The sequence below is a fragment of the Phoenix dactylifera genome, chromosome 8 (genome assembly GCF_051530095.1).
Source record: "Phoenix dactylifera cultivar Ajwa chromosome 8, Ajwa_hap1_PhDact_Kaust_v1.1, whole genome shotgun sequence".
Lineage (NCBI taxonomy): Eukaryota > Viridiplantae > Streptophyta > Magnoliopsida > Arecales > Arecaceae > Phoenix > Phoenix dactylifera.
In genome coordinates, this window is record NC_143197.1 from 10,802,490 (window position 1) to 10,829,276 (window position 26,787).

General features: G+C 38.8%; 1 protein-coding gene and 1 non-coding gene across 3 annotated transcripts; both read left to right on the plus strand.

The window, feature by feature from the left end:
• Positions 1-4,864: 4,864 nt before the first annotated feature.
• On the plus strand, positions 4,865-4,971 carry LOC120105757 (small nucleolar RNA R71). The gene has a single exon (XR_005508070.2). It is a non-coding gene; the product is annotated as a small nucleolar RNA R71 (small nucleolar RNA).
• A 7,126-nt stretch (positions 4,972-12,097) lies between these two features.
• Positions 12,098-24,635, plus strand: LOC103716050 (cullin-1-like). 2 transcript variants are annotated; one of them, XM_008803899.6, is made up of 20 exons: positions 12,098-12,377; positions 12,632-12,817; positions 12,922-13,021; positions 17,850-18,035; positions 18,243-18,290; positions 18,374-18,577; positions 18,660-18,737; positions 18,929-19,018; positions 19,120-19,200; positions 19,298-19,360; positions 21,783-21,818; positions 21,904-21,990; positions 22,065-22,214; positions 22,325-22,380; positions 22,509-22,629; positions 22,712-22,873; positions 23,092-23,235; positions 23,315-23,533; positions 23,620-23,787; positions 24,053-24,635. In XM_008803899.6, exons 2-20 carry the CDS (start codon positions 12,678-12,680, stop codon positions 24,152-24,154), a joined length of 2,235 nt encoding a protein of 744 aa, XP_008802121.1. In that variant the 5' UTR covers positions 12,098-12,377; positions 12,632-12,677; the 3' UTR covers positions 24,155-24,635. The 2 variants fall into 2 exon arrangements, with proteins under 2 accessions (XP_008802121.1, XP_017700425.1); XM_017844936.5 differs by having other exon boundaries at positions 12,190-12,377; positions 12,640-12,817.
• The last annotated feature ends 2,152 nt before the right edge of the window (positions 24,636-26,787 follow it).

A 26,787-nucleotide genomic window follows, 5' to 3' on the forward strand; every position in this document is an offset into this window, starting at 1 on the left:
ATAAGGCTGAAGGTTAGAATTTACCTGATAGAATGACTGCACACTGTTGTTGCTCACCAATTGTCATATGAAAGAAAGAAAAATTATGTACAAACAAAGGATCTCTAGCAGATATAGAGATCAATCCTGATAAACAGGATCTCCCAAATTGGTCGATTCAATTTCTGGGGTAAAGTTGTCCAAAAATAACTTCAAACGTTGGCCATTTACTTTAAAAATATTACCGGTGTTTGGATTCTCTATCTCAACGGTTCCATACGGATAAACAGTTTTAACTATAAATGGGCCAGTCCATCTAGATCTCAATTTTTCTGGAAATAAATGAAGTCTTGAATTATACAATAGAACTTTCTGGGAAGGCTCAAATGTTTTTCTCATAATATTTCTATCATGAAAGACTTTCATTTTATTCTTATAAATTCGAGCATTCTCATATGCTTCATTCCTGATTTCCTCTAGTTCATTAAGTTGAAGTTTGCGTAGTGAACTAGCCTTATCCATATCAAAATTAAATCTCTTAATAGCCCAGTATGCCCTATGCTCCAATTCCACAGGCAAGTGACACGGTTTACCAAAAATAAGACGGTACGGAGACATTCCAATTGGACTTTTAAAAGCAGTACGATAAGCCCAAAGTGCATCAGTTAAACGCAAAGACCAGTCTTTGCGATTTGGGTTAACCGTTTTTTCCAGAATATTCTTAATTGATCGATTGGATACTTCAACTTGTCCACTTGTCTGTGGATGATAAGGGGTGGCGACTTTATGGGTGATTCCATATTTTCGCATTAAAGCCTCAAAAGGCTTATTACAGAAGTGTGAACCCCCATCACTGATGATGGCTCGAGGCGTTCCAAATCTGGAAAGAATGTTTTCTTTTAAAAATTTTAAAATAGTTTTATGGTCATTATGTTTGCAAGGAATTGCCTCAATCCATTTGGAGACATAATCTACAGCTACTAAGATGTACAAATTTCCGAATGAAGGAGGAAATGGACCCATAAAATCTATTCCCCAACAGTCAAATATTTCGATAATTAAAATTGGGTTGAGGGGCATCATATTCCTACGAGTTATCCCACCTAACTTTTGACAACGCTCACAAGCTTTGCAAAAGTTATGGGAATCTTTGAACAAGGTGGGCCAATAGAAACCGCACTGTAAAACTTTTGCAGCCGTTTTCTTAGCAGAGAAATGACCACCGCAAGCTTCAGAATGACAAAAGGAAATGACACTAATAAATTCGTCATTAGGTACACATCTCCTAATAATTTGGTCTGGGCAGTATTTGAAAAGATAAGGATCATCCCAGAAGAAATTTTTTATTTCGGTCAGAAATTTTCTTTTGTCCTGTTTATTCCAATGAATCGGGAGTTCATCCGTGACAAGAAAATTTGCAATGTCTGCAAACCAGGGTGACGACTGGATCTCAAAGAGTTGCTCATCAGGGAAAGTGTCTCTTATGGGTGAATTGTCTAAGGAATCTGAAAGAGTCAGACGGGACAAGTGATCAGCTACTACATTTTCTATCCCCTTTTTATCTCTTATTTCTAGAAAAAATTCTTGGAGCAGAAGGATCCACCTAAGCAAACGCGCCTTAGCATCCTTTTTTGAAAGAAGGTACTTAAGGGCAGCGTGGTCAGTGTAGATAATGATTTTGGATCCAATCAAGTAAGACCTAAATTTGTCTAGTGCAAATACTACGGCAAGTAGTTCCTTTTCCGTAGTGGTGTAATTCTTTTGTGCACTATTTAAAGTCTTACTTGCATAGTAGATAACATAAGGCTTTCTTTCTTTTCTTTGCCCTAGAACTACCCCAACTGCATATTCACTAGCATCACACATAATTTCAAAAGGAAGTGACCAGTCAGGTGGTTGCATGATGGGAGCAGAGGTCAGCAAGTTTTTGAGTTTATCAAAAGCTTTTTGACATTCTTCTGACCACACAAATTGGGTTTCCTTTTGAAGGAGATTACATAAGGGTTTAGATATTGAGCTAAAATCTTTAATGAATCTCCTATAAAATCCTGCATGACCCAAAAATGAGCGTATATCTTTGATAGTTTTTGGGTTGGGTAAGTTAGCAATTAAGTCAATTTTAGCCTTGTCTACTTCAATTCCTTCAGATGAAATGACATGCCCGAGAACAATTCCCCTAGTTACCATGAAATGGCACTTTTCCCAGTTTAAGATTAGATTCTTCTCCTCACACCGAATTAAGACTAGTCTTAAATGGTCCACACAGTTTTCAAAAGAGGAGCCAAAAACTGAAAAATCATCCATGAAGACTTCCAAAAAGCGCTCAACCATGTCGGAGAAAATACTGAGCATGCATCTTTGGAAGGTTGCAGGAGCATTACATAATCCAAAAGGCATTCTCTTGTAAGCAAATGTGCCAAAAGGACATGTAAAAGTGGTCTTTTCCTGATCTTCAGGATCAATTGCAATTTGGTTGTAACCTGAATAGCCATCTAGGAAGCAATAATATTTATGACCTGCTAACCTTTCTAAAATTTGATCAATAAAAGGTAGAGGAAAATGATCCTTCCTAGTGACAGAATTAAGTTTCCTATAGTCAATGCATACACGCCAACTAGTGGGGACCCTAGTTGGAACTAATTCATTGTTGGCATTTTTGACTACAGTAACACCAGATTTTTTCGGGACCACCTGGGTTGGACTTACCCATTTACTATCTGAAATTGGGTAGATCATACCCGCATCCAGAAGTTTCAGAACTTCTGCCCTAACCACATCCTTCATGTTTGGGTTTAATCGACGTTGAGGTTGACGAGAAGGTTTGGCATCAGCTTCTAAGTGGATTCTATGAGTGCAAATTGAGGGACTAATTCCCTTGATATCAGCAATTGTCCACCCTATTGCTCCCTTATGCTCTTTGAGAATTTCTAATAATTTTAGTTCTTGACTTTGTTCGAGTTGGGATGATATGATCACAGGAAAAGTCTCTTCTTGACCAAGGTATGCGTACTTGAGCTCAGATGGCAAAGGCTTTAGCTCAAGTTTAGGTGCTTGAACACTAGATGGTAGAGGACTATTGTTGCGTGTGGGCAATTCTTCAAAACGAGATTTCCACCTATCTGTATCCAACAGAGGAGCTGAATCTAATATAGCACTGATTTCTCTAAAGTTTTGGTTGATATCTGTATTTCCGAAATGAGTTAGGCATGTTTCTAAAGGATCAGAAGAAAGAGATGGGACAAGAGCATCTTCTACAATGGAATCGATCAGATTAACTCCATGAATTTCATCATTTTCGTTATCATTATCGGGTTGTTTACAAATATTAAATATATTAAAATCTATAGTCATATTCCCGAATGACATTTTCATTATTCCATTTCGACAGTTAATCAAAGCATTGGAAGTAGCTAGAAATGGGCGGCCTAGAATGACAGGTATTGGAGTGGTACAGTTCATGACAGGCTGGGTATCTAATACTATGAAGTCGACTGGAAAGTAGAATTTATCAATTTGGACAAGTACATCCTCGACTATTCCTCTTGGTATCTTTATAGATCGATCGGCAAGTTGGAGAGTAACCTTGGTGGGTTTTAGTTCACCAAGTCCTAACTGTTCATAAACTGAATAGGGCAGTAAGTTAACACTAGCACCTAAATCCAGAAGGGCTCGTTGTATCCTGAAATTTCCTATGATGCAAGATATGGTAGGACAACCAGGATCTTTATATTTAGGTGGGGTGTTGTGTTTGAGAATAGCACTCACCTGTTCAGTTAGAAAAGCTTTCTTTTGTACATAAAGCTTTCGCTTTATGGTACAAAGATCTTTTAAAAATTTGGCATAAGATGGGATCTGCTTAATGGCATCTAATAGAGGAATGTTAATCTTTACTTGTTTAAAAATTTCCAGAATTTCTTGGTCAGGTATTTCCTTTTTAGCTGCAAGCAAGCGCTGAGGAAATGGAGCAACTATCTTATGATGAGGTATTGGATCATCTTGTTCAGTATTATTTTCATTCCTTTTCTCAATGGATTTTTCAGGTTTGTCATCCTTCATTGGAATTTCTTTGTTAATTATTTTTCCGCTACGAAGGGTTGTGATAGACTTAGCTTGTTCAAATCTAGGTTGGGATGAACTTGCTTCATGGACCTCATGTTGACCCTTTGGGTTAGATTGAGGTTGGGCTGGAAATGTTCCTTTTTCCCTAACATTGAGTTGAGCCTCAATTCTACCTACAGAATTTTTAAGTTCTTGGAGTGATTGCATTGTATTCTGATTTATTTGAGTCTGCCCTTGCATGAAGGTTTGCAAAGTATCTTCAAGGGATCTCTTATGGGGTGGCACATAGGGTATGGAATTCCCTTGAGATTCATTGGCAGTGGGTCCATGTCTCCAACTAAAATTCGGATGGTTTCGCCAGTTAGGATTATATGTTTCAGGAAATGGTCTCTTATAAGCATTTGTGAAATTCGCTTGATCATGCAACACTTCTTGGAAGGCGGGGATTGTAGGACAATCCTTGGTTAAGTGTGCATTACTCTCACAGATTTCACAAATACTTTCATCTATAGTAGGTGCCTTTCCTGTATTGGCTCTGCTTAATTCAATGGCTTCAACCTTCCTAGTTAGATTAGCAATTTTTAAATTTACATCATTTTCTTCTTTAACATGATACATTCCTCCTTTAGTATTAGTCGGTATTTTAGGTTTCTCGTTCTTATCTATTGTATCCCAAGCCTGTGCATTTTCTGCCAACAGATCAAAATAGTCCCAAGCTTCCTCTGGTTCCTTATTCATAAATTCACCATTACACATCATTTCTACAAATTGTCTCATATTGGAGGACAATCCATCATAAAAGAAACTAATGACCCTCCAAATTTCATATCCATGATGTGGGCAAGCAAGCAGAAGGTCCTTAAATCTTTCCCAACACTGAAAAAATGTTTCTCCATCTTTTTGTGCAAAGTTCATGATATTTCTTCTAAGTGTATTTGTTTTATGTGTTGGGAAGAATTTCTTTAAAAATTCTCTTGTCATTTCTTGCCAGGTAGCTATGGTCCTAGGTCTTAAAGAATGTAACCATGACTTAGCTTTTTCCTTTAAAGAAAAAGGAAATAACTTAAGCTTCACTACCTCTTCATTGATATTATTAAATTGAAGTGTTGAACACACTTCATCAAATTCTTTTAGGTGCAAGTAGGGACTTTCGGAGTCAAGTCCATGAAACTTTGGGAGTAATTGGATTATTCCTGGTTTCATGTCAAAGGCTCCCGCAGCAGTAGGAATAACCATACAGGATGGGGTACTGATCCTAGTGGGTTGTAGATAATCACGAAGCGTTCTAATAGGTAAGTCATCTTGAAATTCATTATCTTCCTGATTACTACCATTATCTTCCATTTGATTATTTGAACTTTTATCCCTTGATTCAACTCGGAATAATCTTTTCGTTTTATCCCTTTGCCACAACCGCATATACTAACCAATTAACCAGTCGACTTTTTTTATAATTATTATTATTATTAATTAATTATTTATTTATTTTGTATATATATATATATATATATATATTTTTTAGAGTTTTGGATGAGTATGAATATTACCTAAAGCTATGAATATTGACACCCTGCTACTAAAATTATTCACAATCAAACAATATCAAAGCATAGCACCCTTATTTCTAATGTTTTCCTAAATATTCTAGACAGCTCCTAACTGGTTTGAAGAGTACACTTAAGCCTCCAATCCGGTCTAATAACCTAGTCGACCAGGTAAGCTCTCAGGTAAGTGGAGGGGTCACGATGCGTATAGCAAAGGTCCCACTTAAAACCCACTTTTCTCGAACAGAAACTGTCTCCCTTCAATCACTTAGAGGGACAAAGCTTGCCTAGACATCGACCGAGGTCATAGAGCGAAATTGGTGCAACTTTCAGTGGTCTTCGTCCTATTGAGCTCGATTATCCTTAGGGGCCAACGTCTAGTTGATTTTAATTAGGCTTAGGATATTTATGCACTTGGATGATTTTTGGGCTAAGGACGAGTGATGAAATCCCGACCTTATCTTATTAATGGGTTCAGCCCTTAGATTATTTTATGCAAATGCTTTATACTATATGCAACAATCAAGAAGATTTTTAACATTTTATGTAATGACATTAAATTGCATTTGAATAGTTGATCAAGCAAACTAGCTAAATTTTTATTTATTTATTTATTTTTTTATTATTTTAATTAAAAAAAATTTTTAATTTTTTTTTAAACAAGAGTAAAATTCTAATCTAGGAAAAATAGGACTAGTATGAGCAAAACAAGAAAATTAATTTAAATACTCACGGCCGGAGCCGGGAATCCAAAAATGTGATCTTGATCTTCCTCGTTACTGGTCCTGCTTTGTGTCGCCCTTGAATCTGAAATGATTTGAAATTTCAGCTGTGTTAAAAATAAAGAAAAATTGAAGAACTAGAAATAAAGAGTTGAAATTTTCAGCCATGTTCTCGTTCGCACGTTGCAAATCCCCGGCAACGGCGCCAAAAACTTGCTACGATTTTAATCTTGCTCTTTTTAAAAGGAAAATTAAATGTAGAATACCCCAAGTATAGGGTGTAGCAAAGTAATATTCTCGGTGAGTCCGAGATCGAATCCACAGGGATTTGACAGTGAACAAAAACTAAAGGCTAAATAATATTCAGATTGATAAAAATATAACTAAGGCATTAGGATTCAGCCTAGCACTTAATCATGCTTTTCTTAAAATCATCTATTAATCATAATAAAATAGATTTAGTTTTATGGGCAGTATTACAGTAATTCTATTTTAAACTACAGGGATTTCTAAGTATCTGTTATACCCGGAGAAAATAACAAATCAAAAAAAATATATAAGTTTGAAATAATTCTTATAAATCTACTGCACCATAAATCAAATCAAAAACATTAAAATCCCATTGATGATTAAAGAAAATACATGAAGAAAATGCTAGGCTTTTCCCTAGCCTTAGCTAAAAGAGATTTAGTTATCCATATGAGATGCAAGCAATTTTATAAAAGGGATTAGCATAGAATAAATAAAATAAACATAAACCCTTTTTTTTTTTCTTCTATTAGGAAACAGAGTACTCTGTTTCCTTTCTTCTTCTCCCGTGGCCTCTCCTCCTCTATTGCCCGGTTGGGAAGATGCAAATGAAGACTTCCTGGTTCCGTGGCCTTCCTTCTTTCTTGCTCGACTGGATTAAAAGCTTGGAGTCGAATGGAACCTGGCTGCTTCTCCTCTTCTTCCGTCGGCCCTCCCATGGCCTCTCCTCCTCTTCTTCCGTCGGCCCTGTAGGAATGAATCCCCTCCTTCCTCCCCCGGATCGCTCAGACTTGGATGGATCCGGCCGGCTGGTAAGATCCTCTCTTTTCTTCCCCCCTCCCGTCGGCTGGTTCTACCTCCACCAGATGGCCTTTGCTCCTCTCTCTTGAGTTCCTTTTATAGACACCTTCAGCAGTGTGGCTGGGAAGACCGAAGGATGCGTTGTGGACGCTTAGGAACTGGGAGCGGAAGAGACATGGCTTGGGACTCCTCGGCTGGGAACGTTGCAGAATTTGAGCAACTGTAGACATTGATGTTAGATTTGAATGCAAGACTTCGTGGCTTGGAAATGATCCGTGGTTGCTTGAGATACGGGATGAAGGAAGTCGAATCGCTAAGGATTTGTCTGCTGGAACGCGTGGATGAGCTGGGAGGAAACAGGGGAAACGTCTTGGTTTCATGCTGCCATGGACGTTCACGGATGCGTGCTCGAGCGGATGGGGGATTGCTGAAGTGGAATGCAAACGGTTTGGCTTCTTTCCTTTGCTGCCGTTGATGTTTTGAGTATAGATGAATGATGGGAAGAAAGGAATGCAGCTGAATATTCTTGAAACAGGGGAATCCGAAACCATGAATGAGATGTGGCTTGAATTGAAGAGCCGGTTTGGCTTAGGTCCCGTAGGTTTGATTTAGGTTCCATGGGTTTGATTTAGGTTCCATGGATTTGATTTAGGTTCCATGGAGGAGATGCCATGATGCTTGGAAAGCCACATGGATGGTTTTGATGATGCTAGGAAGCTCCACGATGCGAGCATTTGTGATGGCTGAAACATGTGGTTACAGTGATATGGATTGCATGCGGATGACTGGCGACGTGAGGCTCAGATGAGACGCTAAGGATTTGTTGAGCTCGAACTACCGGGCATTGGGCTAAAATCCAGCATTATAGGGTTTTTTGAATTATATGCACTCAGACACAGATAAAGCATTAATTAATTAATTTTATTAATAAAGATTAGCTATAATACTAATTAAGATAATATGAAAATTTTACTTTTGTACTCTCATCACTCGGCTTTTTATGAGCATATCATCCATATAAATCTCCATATTTCTATTAATCTGCTCCTTGAAGATCTTGTTGACGAGGTGCTGGTAAGTTTCCCCAACATTCTTTAAGCTAAAAAAATTTACTTTGTAGTAGTAAAGGCTCTTGTCAGTAAGAAAGATTGCTTTCTCCTTATCCTCGGGCATCATTTAATCTAGTTGTACCTAGATATGCATCCATGAAGGTCAACAGCTGGTGCCTAAAAGTTCCATCCACGAGCTGATTAATCCTCGAGAATGGGAAGCTATCTTTTGGATAGGCCTTGTTCAGGTCAGTGTGGTCAATTCAAACTCGCCACTTTTCATTGGCCTTCTTGACAAGTACAACATTGGCCAACCAATTCGAATAGTTCACCTCACGAACAAGGACGACCTCCAAGAGTTTGTTGACTTCTTGGTTTATGACTTATTGCTTTTCTGTGGTGAACTTTTTCTTCTTCTGTCGCACAGGTCGATGTGTTGAGTCCATGTTGAGCTCATGAGCCATCACCTCAAGGCTTATACTTGGTGTGTCCGTGGTCGACCAAGCGAAGACATCGATATTGGCACAGAGAAAGCCGATCATGTTGGCCCAATTTTCTTCATTTAGGTTCGAGCCAATTTGCATAGCTCAATCAGGTTCATCTTCCCTTATGGGACATGCACCAACTCCTTGGTTGATTCCCCTCGCTACTCTTTGTGCTCGTCCCTTGTGTCCAGCCCCTCGATTGGTAGAGTCTTCACCGGCTTCTTCCCTTTGAGGGTGGCCATATAGCGTTAGCGAGCCATTATCTGGTCACCTCAAATTTCTCCGACTCTATTTCTTATGAGGAATCAGATGAGTAGATGATAGGTTGATACCACAACTTAGAAGACATTAAGGCCAAGTCAGCCCAAGATTGCATTGTAGCCTGATGGGATCTGAACCACCAGAAAGTCTAGCCTTAAGGTGTAGCTTCGAGGCTCTTGTCCTACAGTGATTGTCAGATTCATCATGCCCTCTTATCCAAGAAGCCGACCTAGGGCTCACTGACCTTCCAAAGTTGTTTGACATGCAACTTTATTCGTTGGAAAGCGTCATAGAACAACACGTCAGCCGAACTTCTATTATTAATAAATATTCTCTTTACATCATATTTTGCAATTGTAAGAGAAATAACTACATCATCGTCTTGAGGAGTATGCACTCCTCCTAGGTTGGTGTTAGAGAAGAAGATGATGTCTTCTATACGCTGTCTCTTCAGGTCAGCCTCGGCCTCTTGAGGAGCTAAGCTTCTCGAGGTACTTGGGATCTCGGAAGGTCTGCCAGCGATGGTGGTGATGACACATGCTGTTAGACGATTGTCGATCAGCTTTGGGGCTGATGGATTAGAGGCCGAAGCAGGCGCTCCTCGGTCATGTCGAGAATGCACATACTGGTCCATCTGCCGATGCCGGATAAGTGCCTCAATCTCATCCTTGAGCTGGATGCACTCCTTAGTGTCATGGCCATGTCCCAGTGAAAATGACAGTACTTCTTCTTGTTTCTCTTGATTGTTGGGGCCTTCATCTGATGTGGAGAGTGCAGATAGCCTCAACCTTCAATCTCCATGAGGATTTGAGTTCTCAGAGTAGTGAGAGGAGCGTACCTTTCGAACTTTCGAGGAGGGCTCTTAGACCATCGTGAGCCCTTTTTGCGTTGAGGTGAAATGCTCTTTGTCTCCCCTTGCTCCTCGCGGCCCCCTCTTGCCTCCTCGGGGATGTCTCCCGTCAGCAGACTTGCGATGGGAGGCCATGGCTTCCTCCATAGCTACTTTTCTGCTCATGCCAACATTTTGGCAAAGTCGGCCAGAAAGTGCGATGGCCATAGGCCTCTCTTCATTGCCGACATTGCGACCGATTGATCTCGGTCACAAACCTTCAGAGTTGCCGCATTAAAATGGCTGACTCTTTCTTCCTCTACTTGATGTCGAGTAGTGCGTCTGAACCACGATGTCACCTTTGGCTGGAGACAAAGTGCGCAATGAAGAGGCGGCCAAGCTGCTTGAAGCAGTGGATGGATTCGAGTCATAGGGTCGTAGGGAAGGCCTTGCAAAGCACGACGTTGGTAGTTCCGTGCAGCATCATGAAAGCTTTGAATCTCTCCAGATGATCCAGAGGATCAAGGTGCTGTCGTATGGCCCTACTTGGGGCATCTTGAACCGAGGTGGGATCATTTTCTTCATGATTTGCTAGGCGAAGTGGGGCTTTAAGGAGAAGTTGAGGTCGTTGTTCACCCTTAGAGCATGTCCCCTGAGGGCCCAAATTTGTCGACCCATCTCCTTGATTCTTCTATCGAGATCGGCATATCATTGGGTTAGGGCTTCCACACAACAAGAAGGCGAAAAGCTCGGATCGGAGTCCTTGCCAGAATGGGAGCTTGAAGTATGCCATTTTTCATCCGACCAGGACTACTCTATTGAGTGCGCCGACTCTAGTAGGACCGCGAGTTCTAGCTTCAGGAGTGGCGACTAACCAGGCGCATATGGTGCATCGATGACTGACCAAGCGCATATGGTGCACCGGAAACTAAGAATGATAGCTAGGTTGACTGGCTTCCGATCGGGCTGGTTCCGACTGTGCTGCCACTTGCTACAAGCCTTGAACCACTGTGGTTAGCATCTACACCTATTGAATGAACAAGTTAAATTGCTCATTGTTCACCGATGCAGGGGTTGCTCCAGCAAAACATGTTATGGGCTCTGCAGGAATCCTCGTGAGGCCAGCATGGCGTTGCGAAGCATGAGATATACCGCGAGCTCCTCATGACCTCATGATGGCGATTCCTACATTCATTTGGTCCCTGATATAGCTAGGGGTCCTCCTTTTAGTGCCAATTTGTTGCTGCCGAATTCTTTACTGAGGTCGGAGCATAGCTTGACTAACTTTGAGATCGGCAGGAACCGAGATGTCGGGGGTTGAACTCTTCTGAGGATGGCCTACAAAAAGTCCACTTGCTGAAAAGTTTTTGGTGGAAGACCCTCCAATGCCTAAGTCAAAATAGAAAAACAATAATGAAAGGAAGAAATTTCGGCAGAGTAGAGATTTTCAGGATGAGAGCTTTGTGGCATAATATGTGCTCATGTGAGGGCCCCCCGGACCAACCTTTTATATAGGGTGGTCGGTTTTGTCATTATCTGGGTCGATACAATGTGTGACAGTGGTCAGTTGTACATTTACGGTAGGGCCATCGTTCCGCGTGAGCAGCGTACGACCTTGACCATGCGCTGACTGCAATGCTGCTATAGCTGTGGATTGCCGGAACTATCAGTCTTTATCAGCACGTGTCGATTGGCTCTTTGGTTAGTCGGCTCCTCGGCTGGGGCCGAGGTTGTCCACCTCGGTTCATACCGAGACCAGGAAGATCGGTCTGGTTCGAGATCGAAGTGTCTAATATTTTCTCCATCCAAAATAAAACTTTTCTCTAAATATTACTGTAGCATAAACTACCGTGTAAACAAAATCTTTGCAGGTTGGGGATGCTAACAAAGATTCACCTCCTTGTTTTGGATGCAGACACTCGTTCTTGTAATACATCTAAGCCATAACTTTATTTTAGGCTGAGCCTCCTTCATGCAAAGGAGTAAAAAAAAAAAGAGGACGGTGATGTCAAGTAGATATCGTTTGGGGCCACATACATGTTCCTTCAATCTTGACCGCCTAGTCAGCGGACCCAAGTTGTCCCAGTCATCAAAGTCTCCATTCTAAATCGCACAGTCCGGATCAGACCACCTTGAGAGACACAGATCAGAGTATACCAAAATTCTCAAAATGACGATTTACCCCTAATAATTTTCCTTTTTCCCGACCTTGTGAGACACAGATTAGAGCTTATTCTTCCAAATATCCCCCTTTTCTCGATCGCCACCAGCGCCGACCGTGCGCCCCCCTCTCGTCCTCTCTCCTCCGCCCCCTCCGATTTCTAGGGTTGGAGTGAGGGTTCTGCGTCGCCGGGTGCGCATCCAATCCATCTACTTCTTTCTGCCACCTCCAAAATCAGGTACGTGCCTTGAATTTGTATTCATTCTGCTCTCAATTTCTTTTTGTCCTTTTGGTATCAATTCCTTGTTCGGGCATACTTGGAATTCGGTGTCTGGACCGATATTTTGGGGTTGTTTTCATGTTTTCGCTCGAATCAATGCTCGGAATTAGGGTTAGGGTTAGATTTCGGGCTCCTTGATGGTGCCCTAGGGTTGATTTAGATCTGAGAATCGATTATATCTTACTGTAACTGGATTATTGGGGTTCTCTCAGCTGTGTAGGGTTCGGCTCCGGGAAGGAGGGCTCGTGGTGGGAAAGTATGTCGATGCATGAAAGAAAGACTATAGATTTGGAGCAGGGATGGGATTTCATGCAGAAGGGTATAACAAAGTTGAAGAACATCTTAGAAGGGATCCCCGAGACGCAATTCAGCTCCGAGGACTATATGATGCTCTACACGTATCCTTCCTCTCTGCTTTTATTGATGCTGCTTGGAGGTTTTTTTGTTAGTTTGTACTGTTATTTTGTTTTCAATGCGTTTGTTGCCTTAATTATTGGACCAGAACCATCTACAATATGTGCACTCAGAAACCTCCGCATGACTACTCGCAGCAGCTGTATGACAAATACCGGGAGTCATTCGAGGAGTATATCAATTTGACGGTTAGGACAATTTTTTTTCTTTTTCATGTGCATGTCTATATAAGGCTCAGCATTTATAGGAACAATGACTTGTTATTCTCTCTCTCTCTCTCTCTCTCTCTCTTGCTTTTTGATCAGGTAAGTTATGAATGAGCCATGAATAAATGCTTCTGGACTTTACATTTAAAAACCAGAATTTCTGAGATCTTTTGATTGGAATTTAATATTTGATTTCTAATATGAAGCAAGCTGTATTTTTCTTTGCTTTTGATGGTCTAACTACTAACGTTTACAACGTTAACTTATGCCCATATGTAAGGTTAAGCCCGTCTAGGCTACATTATTCTTAGTTGTAGTTGATTGTGTCTTATCTGGTGTTGATACCTGATGCTCCCACTGGCCTGGCTTTTTTGGTTGTTATTTTATACTTTAAGCTATAAATGGCCACACATAGTTGTGCTCAAGGTTCGGCATCTTGGTATTGGACCCCATACCGTTACCATCCCAGTATATTGTTGATAATGCCTGATATAGGGGTCGATTTGGCATACTAGCACTTAATATTCATCCTGTACTATGTATCGGTTTAGTAATGGTACGGTACGGTATGCACCAATACCAACCGGTGTGACATATCATGGTTGTGTTAGAAAAGCATTATGCGAGGAGTTAGTATACAAACTTTACGTAGAACATGCTGGTGTAAATTGCTTTGGTCACAACCTATCGAACTAGTAAATGTTACGTTTTTTCATTTTAAATTGGAAAAGAATTGGGAAAGCCCATCCCACTTTCAGTAAGATTAGCTAATTTTATGATTGGAAGCTTTTTCGTCTTGATCAAAATCTCTGCTGACATGGGACATGACCATCAACTATCAGTTGACCAAGTATCTGGAAGAATCTAATGTCGAGATCTTCAAAAAATAAGACAAGATGTCTGTATTATATATGGGTGTGTAAATTTGTATTCATATATGCACATAATGAATAATGGGCAATGTTTCTTAAGTTCATAATATTTGATAATTGGTTGCTAACTTGATAACTTACATAGAATTGTCCCAAAAAGTACACATAATGACAATGGCATTATGATTTGATGGTAGTGTCAAGTAGTGTTTTGAAGTGTCCAAGTGCTTGATATGTCAAAATATCCAAGATTTAAAGTGCCAATTAGGGGTGCAAATGAGCCGGGCAGCTTGTGAGCTACTCGAGCTCAACTCAGGTCCAAGCTTAACTCGGTTCGACTTGAGTCAAGCTCAAGTAGCAAAATATTTGGCTCGAGCCGTCGCGAGCCTAATCGTGCGTGTGTGTGTGTGTGTGTATATATTTAATAATATTATTATTTTATTTATAATGTATTATTTGTTTAATATTTTAAATATAATATAATATTATATTTTGTTTTAACCATATTTTTAAATTATGATCAAGGCTTAAATTTGAGCTCGAACTCAAGCTTGAGTATGGCTTGGTTGATATTCGAGTCAAGTCGAGTAGATCTCGAGTATTGCTGAGTCGAGTTCGAGCTTGAATATTAAAGCTCGATCGATCTTGAGTTGAGTTTCGAGCTCGAGTCTCTAGCTACTTGACTCGGCTTCATTGCACCACTGATGCCAATAACACTGAGTAATGGTATGGGGAACCCACAAGTACTATAATTTTCTGGTATCACTCTATGTTATTTCAATAAATAGAAACTGATCTTTCCTGATTTACTAGTTGATGTGATATCACTGTAATAGCCAATATCTTCTAACCATTGTTACTTTCTAAACATAGAAGTTTTAATTGGGTTGCGAGGGGTTGAGCTCAATCACTATAGCTAGATAGGAATGGAGGGAGAAGGCTTATTGTTAAGATTGGGAAGGATGGAGCCTGTGGATGACTATGGGTCTATGATGATGACAATAATGAATACTAGATCTGCCATGGTTGAGCTTCACAAGAACTTGGGGAAGTTATTGGGAGATGGAGTTGGAAGATGATGCCCATGATGGCGATGGCAAATCAAAGAGGAGCTATCAAAGAATGAAAGGGGAAGATCATCTTGGCAATGTTAATGAAGATGATGGAGGACAAGGGCTTGGAGGGAGGGAAGAGAAGAAGGAAAGCAAGAATGGAAAGAAATCATTTAGATATATTTTAAGTCATTTAATTGAAGTTAATGTAATAATGAATGAAAGTTAAGTGTGTTTTTTACCATGTTGGTTAATTTCTCTATATCATGCTTCCTCGGGTCTCAGACATAATACTTGTGAACCTCTTAAAATTTTGGTCTCATTTTAAATGGTCTAGCGTCAATGGCTGAGGAAATCTGATATCTTGGTCGTCTTGGTATTGTTGGCATACCGGAAAAACCAAAATATTGATATTTTAAAATCTTGATTGGAACGGCTTCTAAAATGAACTTACGGAAAATAAGATTGGGGAATTTATATTTGCTTAGTTTTGTAAGAAATAGTGAACTCGTTAGGCTTAAAAATTTGAATTTTATGATGCATGAATGTAAAGGCTTCCATCATTTTTAAGATTCATTCCAATTAGGTTAGATGGATCCATCTAGATTGCTTCACTACTTTAAGAAAGATAAATCTTGTTGTTTGTTTTGGATGATGGACTTGGTGACAACTTAAGGATATCTATAGCTTGAAAATGAGAAGAGGTGGGGGGGGGGGGGATGAGAGGAAGGGAAAATGATGTTGTTTATATATGAGAGGAGGCAGAGGATGTCATGGTACTAAGGTTGCATTGAAGGTTTCATTGTTTTAAAAGTTGCCATAAAGCTTTTAGTAGATAGTTAAGTAGGTATTACCACTCTTGTGCAGGGTTGTGCCAAATATAAGTTAAATAAAGAGGCTAGGTTATATGAGTGGTTTTTCTAGAATCACTTCTTGGTCAAGGATTTATTTAAAATGATAATGTAAGCAAACTTGCTCAATTCATGATACTGGGCATATAATTTAAGTCCATGCAAACTTAAACAGAAACCTTAAATTGTAATTCAATATGAATTATTAGGTTGAGAATTGAATCTCGAAATAGAGATAAGGATCTTAAATTCTTACTAAGACATTGGAATCCTGCATAGCAGAAAAGTATATGCAGTTATAATAGCTGCTGTTTTCAGGTTTCTGTTGCACCCAAGTACTTTTTCAACATTCTTTATTATGGCTTGCTTTGGGAAAGAACACCATCTTTTTAAACTCGTCAACTGAGGATTGAAGATTTTAGAATGTTTTCATTGATTGAATTTCATAATCTTAGGGAACCACCAAGCACGTGGAATCATTCTTCTAGATCATTCAATTATCTTCGTTGTTTTTTTTTGTTTTAATTTTTCAAAGCCCATAAGTTATACTCAATTTTTATTCCAACACCTGAGTGATCTGCTTTTCTTTTTCTTTCACCTGTTCTTTTTCTTTTTTATTTTTGCATTGCTAGCATGGAATTTGGGGAACAGTAACACACTTTTATGTTCTCTTTAACCAGTTTGTGCATTCTAATGTGATTAACTGATTATGAGCATGTTTAAAACAAAGCATGCAACAGATTTTGTTTTTAATCTTTATTTGTTTGTTTTGATAATATTGTATCTGTACATGTTTTGTTTCATTCTAGTATACAATGTGCAGGTTGTGTTTCAAGAATAATTTGGTAGCAGCATGACTAATAACTTGTTCTTTTGGTTTATGATGTGAATTGTAGTGCATCAGTCTAATGTCATTAGCAAAACTTATTTGCTACATTATATCTTAACGCTACATTATATCTTAATTTCTTTTGATAATACAGTTCAACCAAGCCTTGGAAAATATTTGGTGTATTTGTGTTAACAAGGTTACTTCCATTGGAGGAAAAGCAGGATTATGATTAATTCATTTTAGTTTTCATATGGGAGCATATTAATGTATGGATGACTATAATTTTTATGAAAATTTGCAATTTTTTAAATATGATGTGGCTAGTTTTTCATATTTTATGAATTTGTGTTGTATGTGAAGTATGTGAAAAAACTTAAATGATATTGAAAGTTAAAATGAGTTTTACCGGCTTGATTACCACTACAATCTTTTTACATATGTGATGCAATTTTTCCCCTAATGCATAGTGTTCTTTATATCGGAAAGGTTCAGGACTATTGAGAGAATTCATATTTCTGCAATTGCTTTTTAAAGCTTAAATCATAGCAACATGTTGATGCTAGGAGAACATGATGTAAGACAAATTTGAAGAAAATGCTTTTGAATGGCTTGCAGCTTCACACATCTGAATCATGCATGGGAAATAATTAGAATGAGGGTCTCAAATGCCAGTCAGCACACTCGATACGGCACCATAGATATCATGCCAGACGTATGGCATTGACATTGCACTGGAAAAAAAAGACGTGCCAAGCACTGCACGGAGCATACTGTACCAATGCCAGGCCAGCATGATACTTTACAAATGGTTGTTAAAATACTGGATAATTTAGTATCTGACCATTTGTATTTTTTTTGAGAGATTTGTAATAATTTAGGTAATTTGCTCAGTTTCTCCATTTGCTACATATATATGTTTTAGTTTGTGGCTGTATCATACCAATGAAGGGCTATTCCTTTCCGATAAAGGTGAATTGCTGGTCGTTCATGAATGCATTGGCAAATTAGTCTTTAAATCATAAAAATTAGGATTGTATAGAACTCTGATTGCTATTTCCTGTAACTTTTATAGGCAGTCCTTTGCCCATTTCTAAGGCTCATTGGTTAGCTCTTTTTTTAATGGAAATCGACAATCTATGATTATATATAATAGCATGTTCGATGTGTGATCCTCTCACAATCAACTTTTCTGTTCTAACTCAGGTATTGCCATCTTTGAGAGAGAAGCATGATGAATTTATGCTGAGGGAACTTGTGAAAAGATGGTCAAATCACAAAGTTATGGTTAGATGGCTTTCGCGTTTTTTTCACTATCTTGATCGTTATTTCATTGCTCGGAGGTCACTTCCTGCGCTTAATGAAGTTGGACTAACTTGCTTCCGCAATCTGGTACACTATTGTCCTAGCTTTTTATCATAGTTTTTGTGTTCAAAGATCAAATTGCAGATACCTCTTGAATTAGGCATACAATCTGTGTATAGACTATAGATATCCATGCCCAATTTTTTTACTTTGTCAAGCCTTCTGTGATTGAGTTCTGGAAGGTTCTCATGCTTCTTGGAATCACTTTTGACTGGTATTGTTTTTGGATTTCAGGTCTATAGTGACATTAATGCTAAAGTGAGAGATGCTGTGATCTCTTTGGTATGTGGATACAGTATTTCTCAGCATGAACTGGATCTCTGATTTTTATTATGTTAGTCTCATCAACTTTACTTCTTTAACAGATTGATCAAGAGCGTGAAGGGGAGCAGATAGATAGAGCCTTGTTGAAGAATGTCCTTGATATTTTTGTTGAAATTGGGTTAGGGAGCATGGAATGTTATGAAAATGACTTTGAAGCAGCCATGCTCAAGGACACTGCTGCATATTATTCTCGGAAGGCTTCAAACTGGATTTTAGAGGATTCATGTCCAGATTACATGTTAAAGGTATATTTTCTGAAAATTGCTTGAACAAATACACAAGATTTGTATTTGAGCATAATTGTCGAGATTTTCTGGCTATTTGTAGGCTGAGGAATGCTTAAAACGGGAGAAAGATAGAGTTTCCCATTACTTGCATTCAAGCAGTGAACAAAAGTTGTTGGAGGTTTGTTCATGTTTTGCTTATAACTTGTGATGGATCATTATAATTTCAAACCTTTGATAATTGGTCTTACACTGATGCGTTGTGTCTACTTATACATCTTGGTTTTCAGAACTGGAATGATGTATTACATTAAAGTTAGTTGAATTCTTACATTTAACTTGTTTCGGTTGTCTTTCTTACTATGTTGGTAGAAAGTGCAACATGAGCTACTCTTCGTATATGCAAGCCAACTTCTTGAAAAGGAACACTCTGGATGCCATGCCTTGCTTCGGGATGACAAGGTATATGCTTAGGACACATATACTTCAGTTCTTCAGAATGAAGCCAGAGTGTTTAACTGTAATCTGATGACCAATATTTCTTGTCATTATATGCTAATAAGGTGGACGATTTATCAAGAATGTATAGGCTGTTCTGCAGAATTCCTCGTGGCCTGGACCCTGTTTCTCATATTTTTAAACAGGTTAGGAAACTTCCTCAATATGCCCATCAACTATTTAATCGGGAGCTTATCTGACCTTGTTTCACTCATTTGGTGGATAAAATTTTCATTGATTCAGCATGTTACTGCTGAAGGCACAGCCTTGGTCAAACAAGCAGAAGATGCTGCAAGCAATAAGAAGGTGAAAATTGTTCCATTAAATCCATTTCTCACTGTACCAAGTCTTTTGTTCTCAAATCAAACTTTTTTTTAATGTTCTAGAAATTATCAGAATGTGCTTATGCAAACATTGCATTGCATTACAGTGTCTTATACAGAGATCACATACTAGGATATTGTAGAAAATTAGTCTTGGAGAGTGGAGGCTAATTTAACCCATAAAAATACTAGGACTATTGTTACCAGAGTCACAAATGAATACTTCGTTGCTGATGGATTGTGGGAATTTTCAATATCTTTTTCATTCTGCAGTTAATACCAGATCTCTGAAATTCTTAAACTTTGAAGAATTCAAAAGTCCTCCTTCAGCTCTAAAATCTATAGGTACTGTCCGCAGGTTACATCAAAGATTTGGGACAGCTTGCTAATCTTTGTCAAAATAAACTTGCATGTAGCAACTATGACGTATTCCTGTTTCTTTGCCCCAATTTGTTCTGATATGGATCTAGAGCTGCAAATCTTTGAGATCAATCCATTGGCATGTGGAATGCAACGAACTGCTAGGACAGAATATTTCTGTCGAAGTTGTGTGGCCGATATATGTCAATGACTTGAATTCATAACCATGCAAAATTGATTCTTTGACAAGTGTTTTTGCAAAGACACAGAAGAAACAACAAATAACTTCTCCATTAATTATAGGTCACATGTTGCATTTTGGCTTACTAACTCAAATAGTAAGTGTGCAATGGGGCTCTTAATGGACTAATTTTCCGGTTGGATGGATCTACCTTGGGAGGATAGGAAAGGAGATCTACAATTTAATACTCTGAAGACAAATCCCTGTCATCAGTGGAACTCATCAAGAAATCAAGATGAGTTATTTGTTAATCCTGTGTTAAATAACAGAAGCAAGCTGAATTTATTTGATTCAACGGAGGATTTGATGGCTTATTAGAGACACTTACTCTAGACTTGAGGCTTGTTGAAGCTTGTCATGGATGGGAGTTTCTCTTGTATATCTTGGCCATTCCATGGAGGGTGTTGGACAGGATCTGATAATATGTATTTGGCAGCTGGGTTAGGTATCAAAATAGGTTAGTTTTGTGTTTAATTCTATTGGTAGTGAATACTTTTATAGGAGGTGGCATACATCTCTTTAAAGTAGATTGCGGTTAGCTTGTGAATGCTTTTAAGAGAACCATTTGCCAAAGGAGACAAAGATGTTGTTTTGGTTAGAAATCAATCTCCTGGACTTGTTTTTGTCATTAGATGAGACGTGATCAGAATAAATTTCTTTCATATCTAAATAAATCCTTATGCACATGCTCTTTAGATGGTTATTTTTTTTATGTCAGGAGTTTGGGGTTGGTTTGATGTCCATTTTTTTCCCTTAAACACTTACGCTATGGAGCAGATATGATTCAGATTGGCAATGAAATATTAGAGTTCTCTCAGCTTTCAATGGTATGATGTAACTACATGAAGAGGATACTGATTTCAATGTATGTTATGATTCATAGGCTCCTTTGGTGATGAGGGTTTTATAATGTTTATCTGTTACACATTTTTTTGGTTATTACCTTTCATCCTCTTGTCTATAAGAAACCATCATCCATATTCATCATTCATTTATTTAGATATAAATTTCATGCTTCTGACTTACTTCTGGTTAAAATTCCTGGTCTGCTGACTGTCATTGGGCCACATGGAAACCTTTGGAAACCTTTTATCTAATCGTTCTGTATTCATATTATCATTAGATCCTCAATCCCAAACATCGAGACCTACTTTCCTTCATGGAATGCTCTTGTACTCATTCCATTTAGTCTGGTAATTTACTAATTCCATAATGTTGAATAAATAGGCTAAGTAATACCTGGAGGAAATATGGTGTGCAAAAATGTTTAAAGGTACTCTTTTTAAATATAAACAGAGAATATGTTTGTATTATTAGATATTGCTGTTCAATCTGCACATCAGCACTCGATTTGTGCTGCTAAGTTTTTGGGGGATCTGCAGACCCTGCTGAAGGATCTGCAGACCCTGCTGAAGCAGATTGTTTTCAGTCTCACTGAAGACCCTTTGTAATAATCTGTTGTCTTGTGTGAACTGGAGCTTGCCTGGTCACCCCTCTGCTTAGCAAAGGGGTTATAGTGCTGGTGCGTTTGCCACCCCTTCTCTCTCTCAAAGGAAAAGAATGATCAGTCAACTAGTAGCATTTGAAATTTCATGCAGATTTATATACTCTGTTATCAGATTATAGCGTCTTCTCATCTTCTTATTTTATGCTTGATTGGTTGATATTCTGCTCTGTAGTAGCCATATTTTAGTGGCAAATTGTGAATAAGATGGATGCACAGTTTGTTCATCATCTTCTAGCCATTTACGTATCTTTCATACTCTTGTATATCATCATCAGGCTAATGATATGTTTTCTACAGGCAGAGAAAAAAGATGTGGTTGGTTTGCAAGAGCAGGTAGATCCCTTGTCTTATATGCTACCTGCATCAGATAAATTAGTTGAATGTTACATTTACTGAAGTTTTTTATTTTGATCTTCAGGTTTTTGTGAGAAAAGTTATTGAGCTGCATGACAAGTACTTGGCATATGTGAATGACTGCTTCCAGAATCATTCCCTTTTTCATAAGGTTGAATCTGAAAATAGATTGTTGTCCAAGCTACATTTTCATGACCAGTATCTAACACTTTCCACTCTTGACAGGCATTAAAAGAAGCCTTTGAAGTTTTCTGTAACAAGGGTGTTGGAGGAAGCTCAAGTGCTGAACTTCTGGCTACATTTTGTGATAATATTCTTAAAAAAGGCGGAAGTGAGAAACTGAGTGATGAAGCTATTGAGGAGACACTTGAGAAGGTAACTTCTTCCCTTTCTATCACTGGATACTCTTCCTAGTTTTAATGGCTAAGGCCTGTTGACTTTTGAGACTGCATCTTATTATTAATGAATTTATAATTGTTTCTCAGGTTGTGAAGTTACTAGCATATATTAGTGACAAAGACCTTTTTGCTGAATTTTATAGGTGAGGGTTCTTGCCTAGCCTATCATCTTATGTTTACAAACTGGTCAATAGGTACTTCAGTTTTAATTGCTGTTCTTACTTCCATTGTACTTCATTTTGTTAATAATTCCATTATAAAATATTTGCAGGAAAAAGCTTGCACGAAGGCTGCTATTTGACAAAAGTGCTAATGATGACCATGAGAGGAGTATCTTAACAAAGCTGAAGCAGCAATGTGGTGGGCAGTTCACCTCGAAGATGGAGGGCATGGTCAGTTGATTTAATAATGTTGCATTAGTGCCTTATGATTATAGATGTGCTTTCTGAGGGTTTTTTTATAATTTTTTTAAAGGTTACAGATTTAACACTTGCAAGAGAAAATCAATCAAGCTTTGAAGAGTATCTTAACAGTAATTCTCAGGCAAACCCTGGAATTGACTTGACGGTTACTGTTCTAACTACTGGATTCTGGCCAAGTTACAAATCCTTTGATCTAAATCTTCCTGCTGAGATGGTAAGAAACATAATACGTTTTTCATTTTTCTTTTTGTTTTTTCTGTCCCAAATATCATAATTAAGTGGGTCACGCTTTTGGTTTGTTGATGTCGGTACCAATGACTAACCTTATTTTGATAGGGATTTTATAGTACAATATGACGGAATTTTTTGTTCTTGCCCCATCGAGATAAGGCTTTCAATGATGACTTTATTGTTGTGATGGATGATATATAGGTTAAATGCGTAGAGGTTTTCAAAGAATTTTATCAGACCAAAACTAAACATCGGAAGCTTACATGGATATATTCACTGGGTACCTGCAATATCAATGGAAAGTTTGAACCTAAAACCATGGAGCTGATTGTGACAACTTACCAGGTCTCTTTCAAATCCTTTGTTCTCTCATATAAATATCTGATCGATATAGAATGTTCTTACATGCCTTTCTGGTTTACAGGCCTCAGCATTGCTGCTTTTTAATGCTTCTGATAGATTGAGTTATTCTGAGATAATGTCACAATTGAACTTGACGGATGACGATGTAATCAGATTACTTCATTCGCTTTCCTGTGCTAAATACAAAATCCTTAACAAAGAGCCAAATACCAAAACAATTTCCCCAACTGACTATTTTGAGTTCAATTCCAAATTTGCTGATAAAATGAGAAGGATTAAGGTGAAGTTGATGTTGTTTCGTTGCTGCTGTTTATTTCATTTGCCTTACTTTATTGCTTGAGTTGAGATGGCTTGTATTACCTGCAGATACCTCTACCACCAGTGGATGAGAAGAAGAAGGTAATTGAAGATGTTGATAAAGATAGAAGATATGCAATTGATGCCTCCATAGTTCGCATAATGAAGAGTCGTAAAGTATTGGGTCATCAGCAATTAGTGATGGAATGTGTTGAGCAGCTTAATCGTATGTTTAAGGTACTGTTTTTTTTTTTTTTTTTTTTTGCTGACCTTTTTAGATCTCTCTCTCTCTCTCTCTCTCTTAAAGAGTATGGTATGAATTTCATTACTACAGAAGTTCTTTCACAATGTTGGAATGTGTTCTCATGATTATGATCCTTCATTCTTAACTGTACCTTTTGTATTGACATATGGATTCACTAAATCAATTTTAATTGTATAAAACATGCATGTGGAGTTCATGACAGTTTTCTGAAGGTGAAACTTGATTCCTTATGTGCAGCCTGACTTCAAGGCAATAAAGAAAAGAATAGAAGATCTGATCACCAGAGACTATCTGGAGAGAGACAAGGACAACCCCAACGTATTCAGATACTTGGCCTGAGTGAATTTCTGCTATTGATGGAAAGAAGCTTTCTCATCTGCCTTTTCGTTGAGGTAGCTCCCAACAATAATGCAAAAGCGTATCAGTAGTCTGAGTGACACTCAAATTAGAAAAGGGTTTTTTTTTTCGGTTGCTTGAGAGGTTGGATATAATTCTCAGATCCATGAGGCTTCTTCGTGTACATTTACCTTGAAGCCAGGTTACTGCCTAGGATCTCCTTACAGTGGCAAGTTAAGCTTCAAGCAATCTGAAATGTTCAAATGCAGTTTTCTTGTTGCTGCATCTTGCTACGCTGTAGGCATGTTTCTTCCCTGATCTTCCTCTTCTATATTTTAGTTTGTTCTGATGATATAATATATTCTATTTTGGTAGTTTATTCGTTTCCTGTATCCATATGGCTTGAATGACTATTGACAAGCTATTCAGAGACTCGTCTCATGGGTTTTCTTACTGTCATCTTATTCAAAATTGGATTGTTCCATGCTGCTATTGCTCTAAATAATCATTATTAATATTCACTCTGTTTGCCATGGCAGATTAAAAAAAAAATCACTGTGCTTTTAGATTTGGTGTATGAACTTTGGCACCAGATGTATGCAAATCCTGCATAGCTAATCTTAACATCATGCTTGATGCCATTTTACTGTGTGCATGCCTGTTAAATTTCACTTGATCTTGGAAGTCTGGAGGTCATGTACTGCAGCAACTGAATCTCCTAGATGCGCATATAAAAGTGTTAATATATATTATAAGCTATAATTGATGTTATTAAACTTATAGGCTTCCAAATGTTTAATTGAAAGAGTCCGTTTACTCAAAATTGAATCCTCCAAAATTCTGATCCTGAAAGAAAGTAGCTTCTCTTGAAACTTTTGCAATTAACCCTAATGGTTCCAATCTTTAAGAAGTGGATCGACTTGTAGAATTCAAAAACAGATGGATGTCGGGACAATAACACAACCAGCCCATGTATGTTTTATGGGCCCGCATGTTACATACTGTGAGAAATCTAAGACCAACCTTATCTTTGGATTGCTTGGAGCGAAAGAGTATCATCCTTGCTGTACTTGTGGGAGTTATAGAAACTTAAAATCTTGGGCTTTTCTATTTACTCGTCATTCCAAGATGCGTAGGTAGAGGTTCATTTTTTAAGTGTAGCTAATGCTAAAGATTAGAAATGCTATCTTCTTTTCCTTCATCCATTCTCTGTTTGCATTTTCTTTACTTTTTAATGGCATATATTGGGCATCCCTACCTACCAGATCAATTATAATATGTGCAAAATGATTTGGTGGAAATTTAAGATTACTCTTCTTTATCTCCACCTTTATTTAGCATGTAAAATAGGCTTACCATGTACCAAAGTGCTTTTCCAAAGTATTATCCATTTTGTAAGTTGCATATCGGTCAGGTAAATTTGTAGGACTCCTATCAAACAAATCCACAATCGAACTGCCTTGAGAACTGAAATCTAATTGGATTTTTAATTTATTCAAAGCATCTTTTTCTCAAGTATCTGTCACTTCTTTTTAGCAGCTTTAGTTGCCTGTCTTATGAAGTGAATATGTAGAATGCCAATCGAATGAATCTTCCATGTTGTACAATCTTTATTGTATCAAGTGTCTGAAATAGAAACGTAGTTCAATTATTGAATTGCTCAAGTTATGCAGGAACTCATTTTAAAATCTGACCTCAGCTTGAAAACCTGCTCGTTCTGGTACCACCCAACAAAGAATGACCGTAAAAAGTGAGCTGCGGTAGCTACATGGGGGGAGACACACCTAGTGCGATCTGACCGTTGCTGCTCCAATATTCATGCACTTAGTGGAGCTTTTCCTCGAACACTTTGAGTCCAGTGAAGACGGCTGGTGCGACAGAAGGGACGGCCAAAGGGTCGGTGGCAGACGAGGGTCAGCGTACGTGGGCGGCCAAAGGGCCGGGTGGCTACAAAGCAAGTCCGCTCTCAAGAGTGGCTGAGACCACTCCATTGTGGTCGACAGTGATCCAGGCTCCACCCTGGTAGCCGGCGTGGACCAGCCACCGCATCTCGAAGGAGGAACTTGAGATCCTCCAACACCACTTCACTAAGGATTGGAGCTACCGTCGGATCAGGTGGAGAGGTCCTGGAGCGCTTGGGCGACGGTGGCGGTGGTCGTCTGTAGCCTGGGATGGAGGGTGCCGGCGGATTGGGTGGCCCGAGAGCTGCGGATCAAGGGCCAACTGGAGTACGATGTAGAGACCTTTCCGATAGCGGAAGGGTTCCTTACCGTTCGTTTCAAGAGCAGAGAGGATCGGGGCGCTGAGCTGGTGAACAAACCGTGGCTGGTGGCGGGCAGTTGTTGGCCATAGAAGAGTGGAAACCAGACTTTGTTCCGGGCGTCAATACGGTCAGCCCGATGGTGGTCTGGACTCGGCTTCCATGCCTCCCGCTAGAGCACTGGGAGCGAGATTCAAAATTAGACATTGCAGCAACACCAGGTCGGCCGCTGGCCTGTATATGCCAAGGTCAAGATCAAGATCAATGCTCTCAACCCTCTCAAGCTGGGCATCTTCATCCACGAGGAGAAGCAGAGGTTTTGGTAGGCCTTCATGTACGAGAACTTGCTGGCCTTTTACTTTTCCTGCGCCCAGAA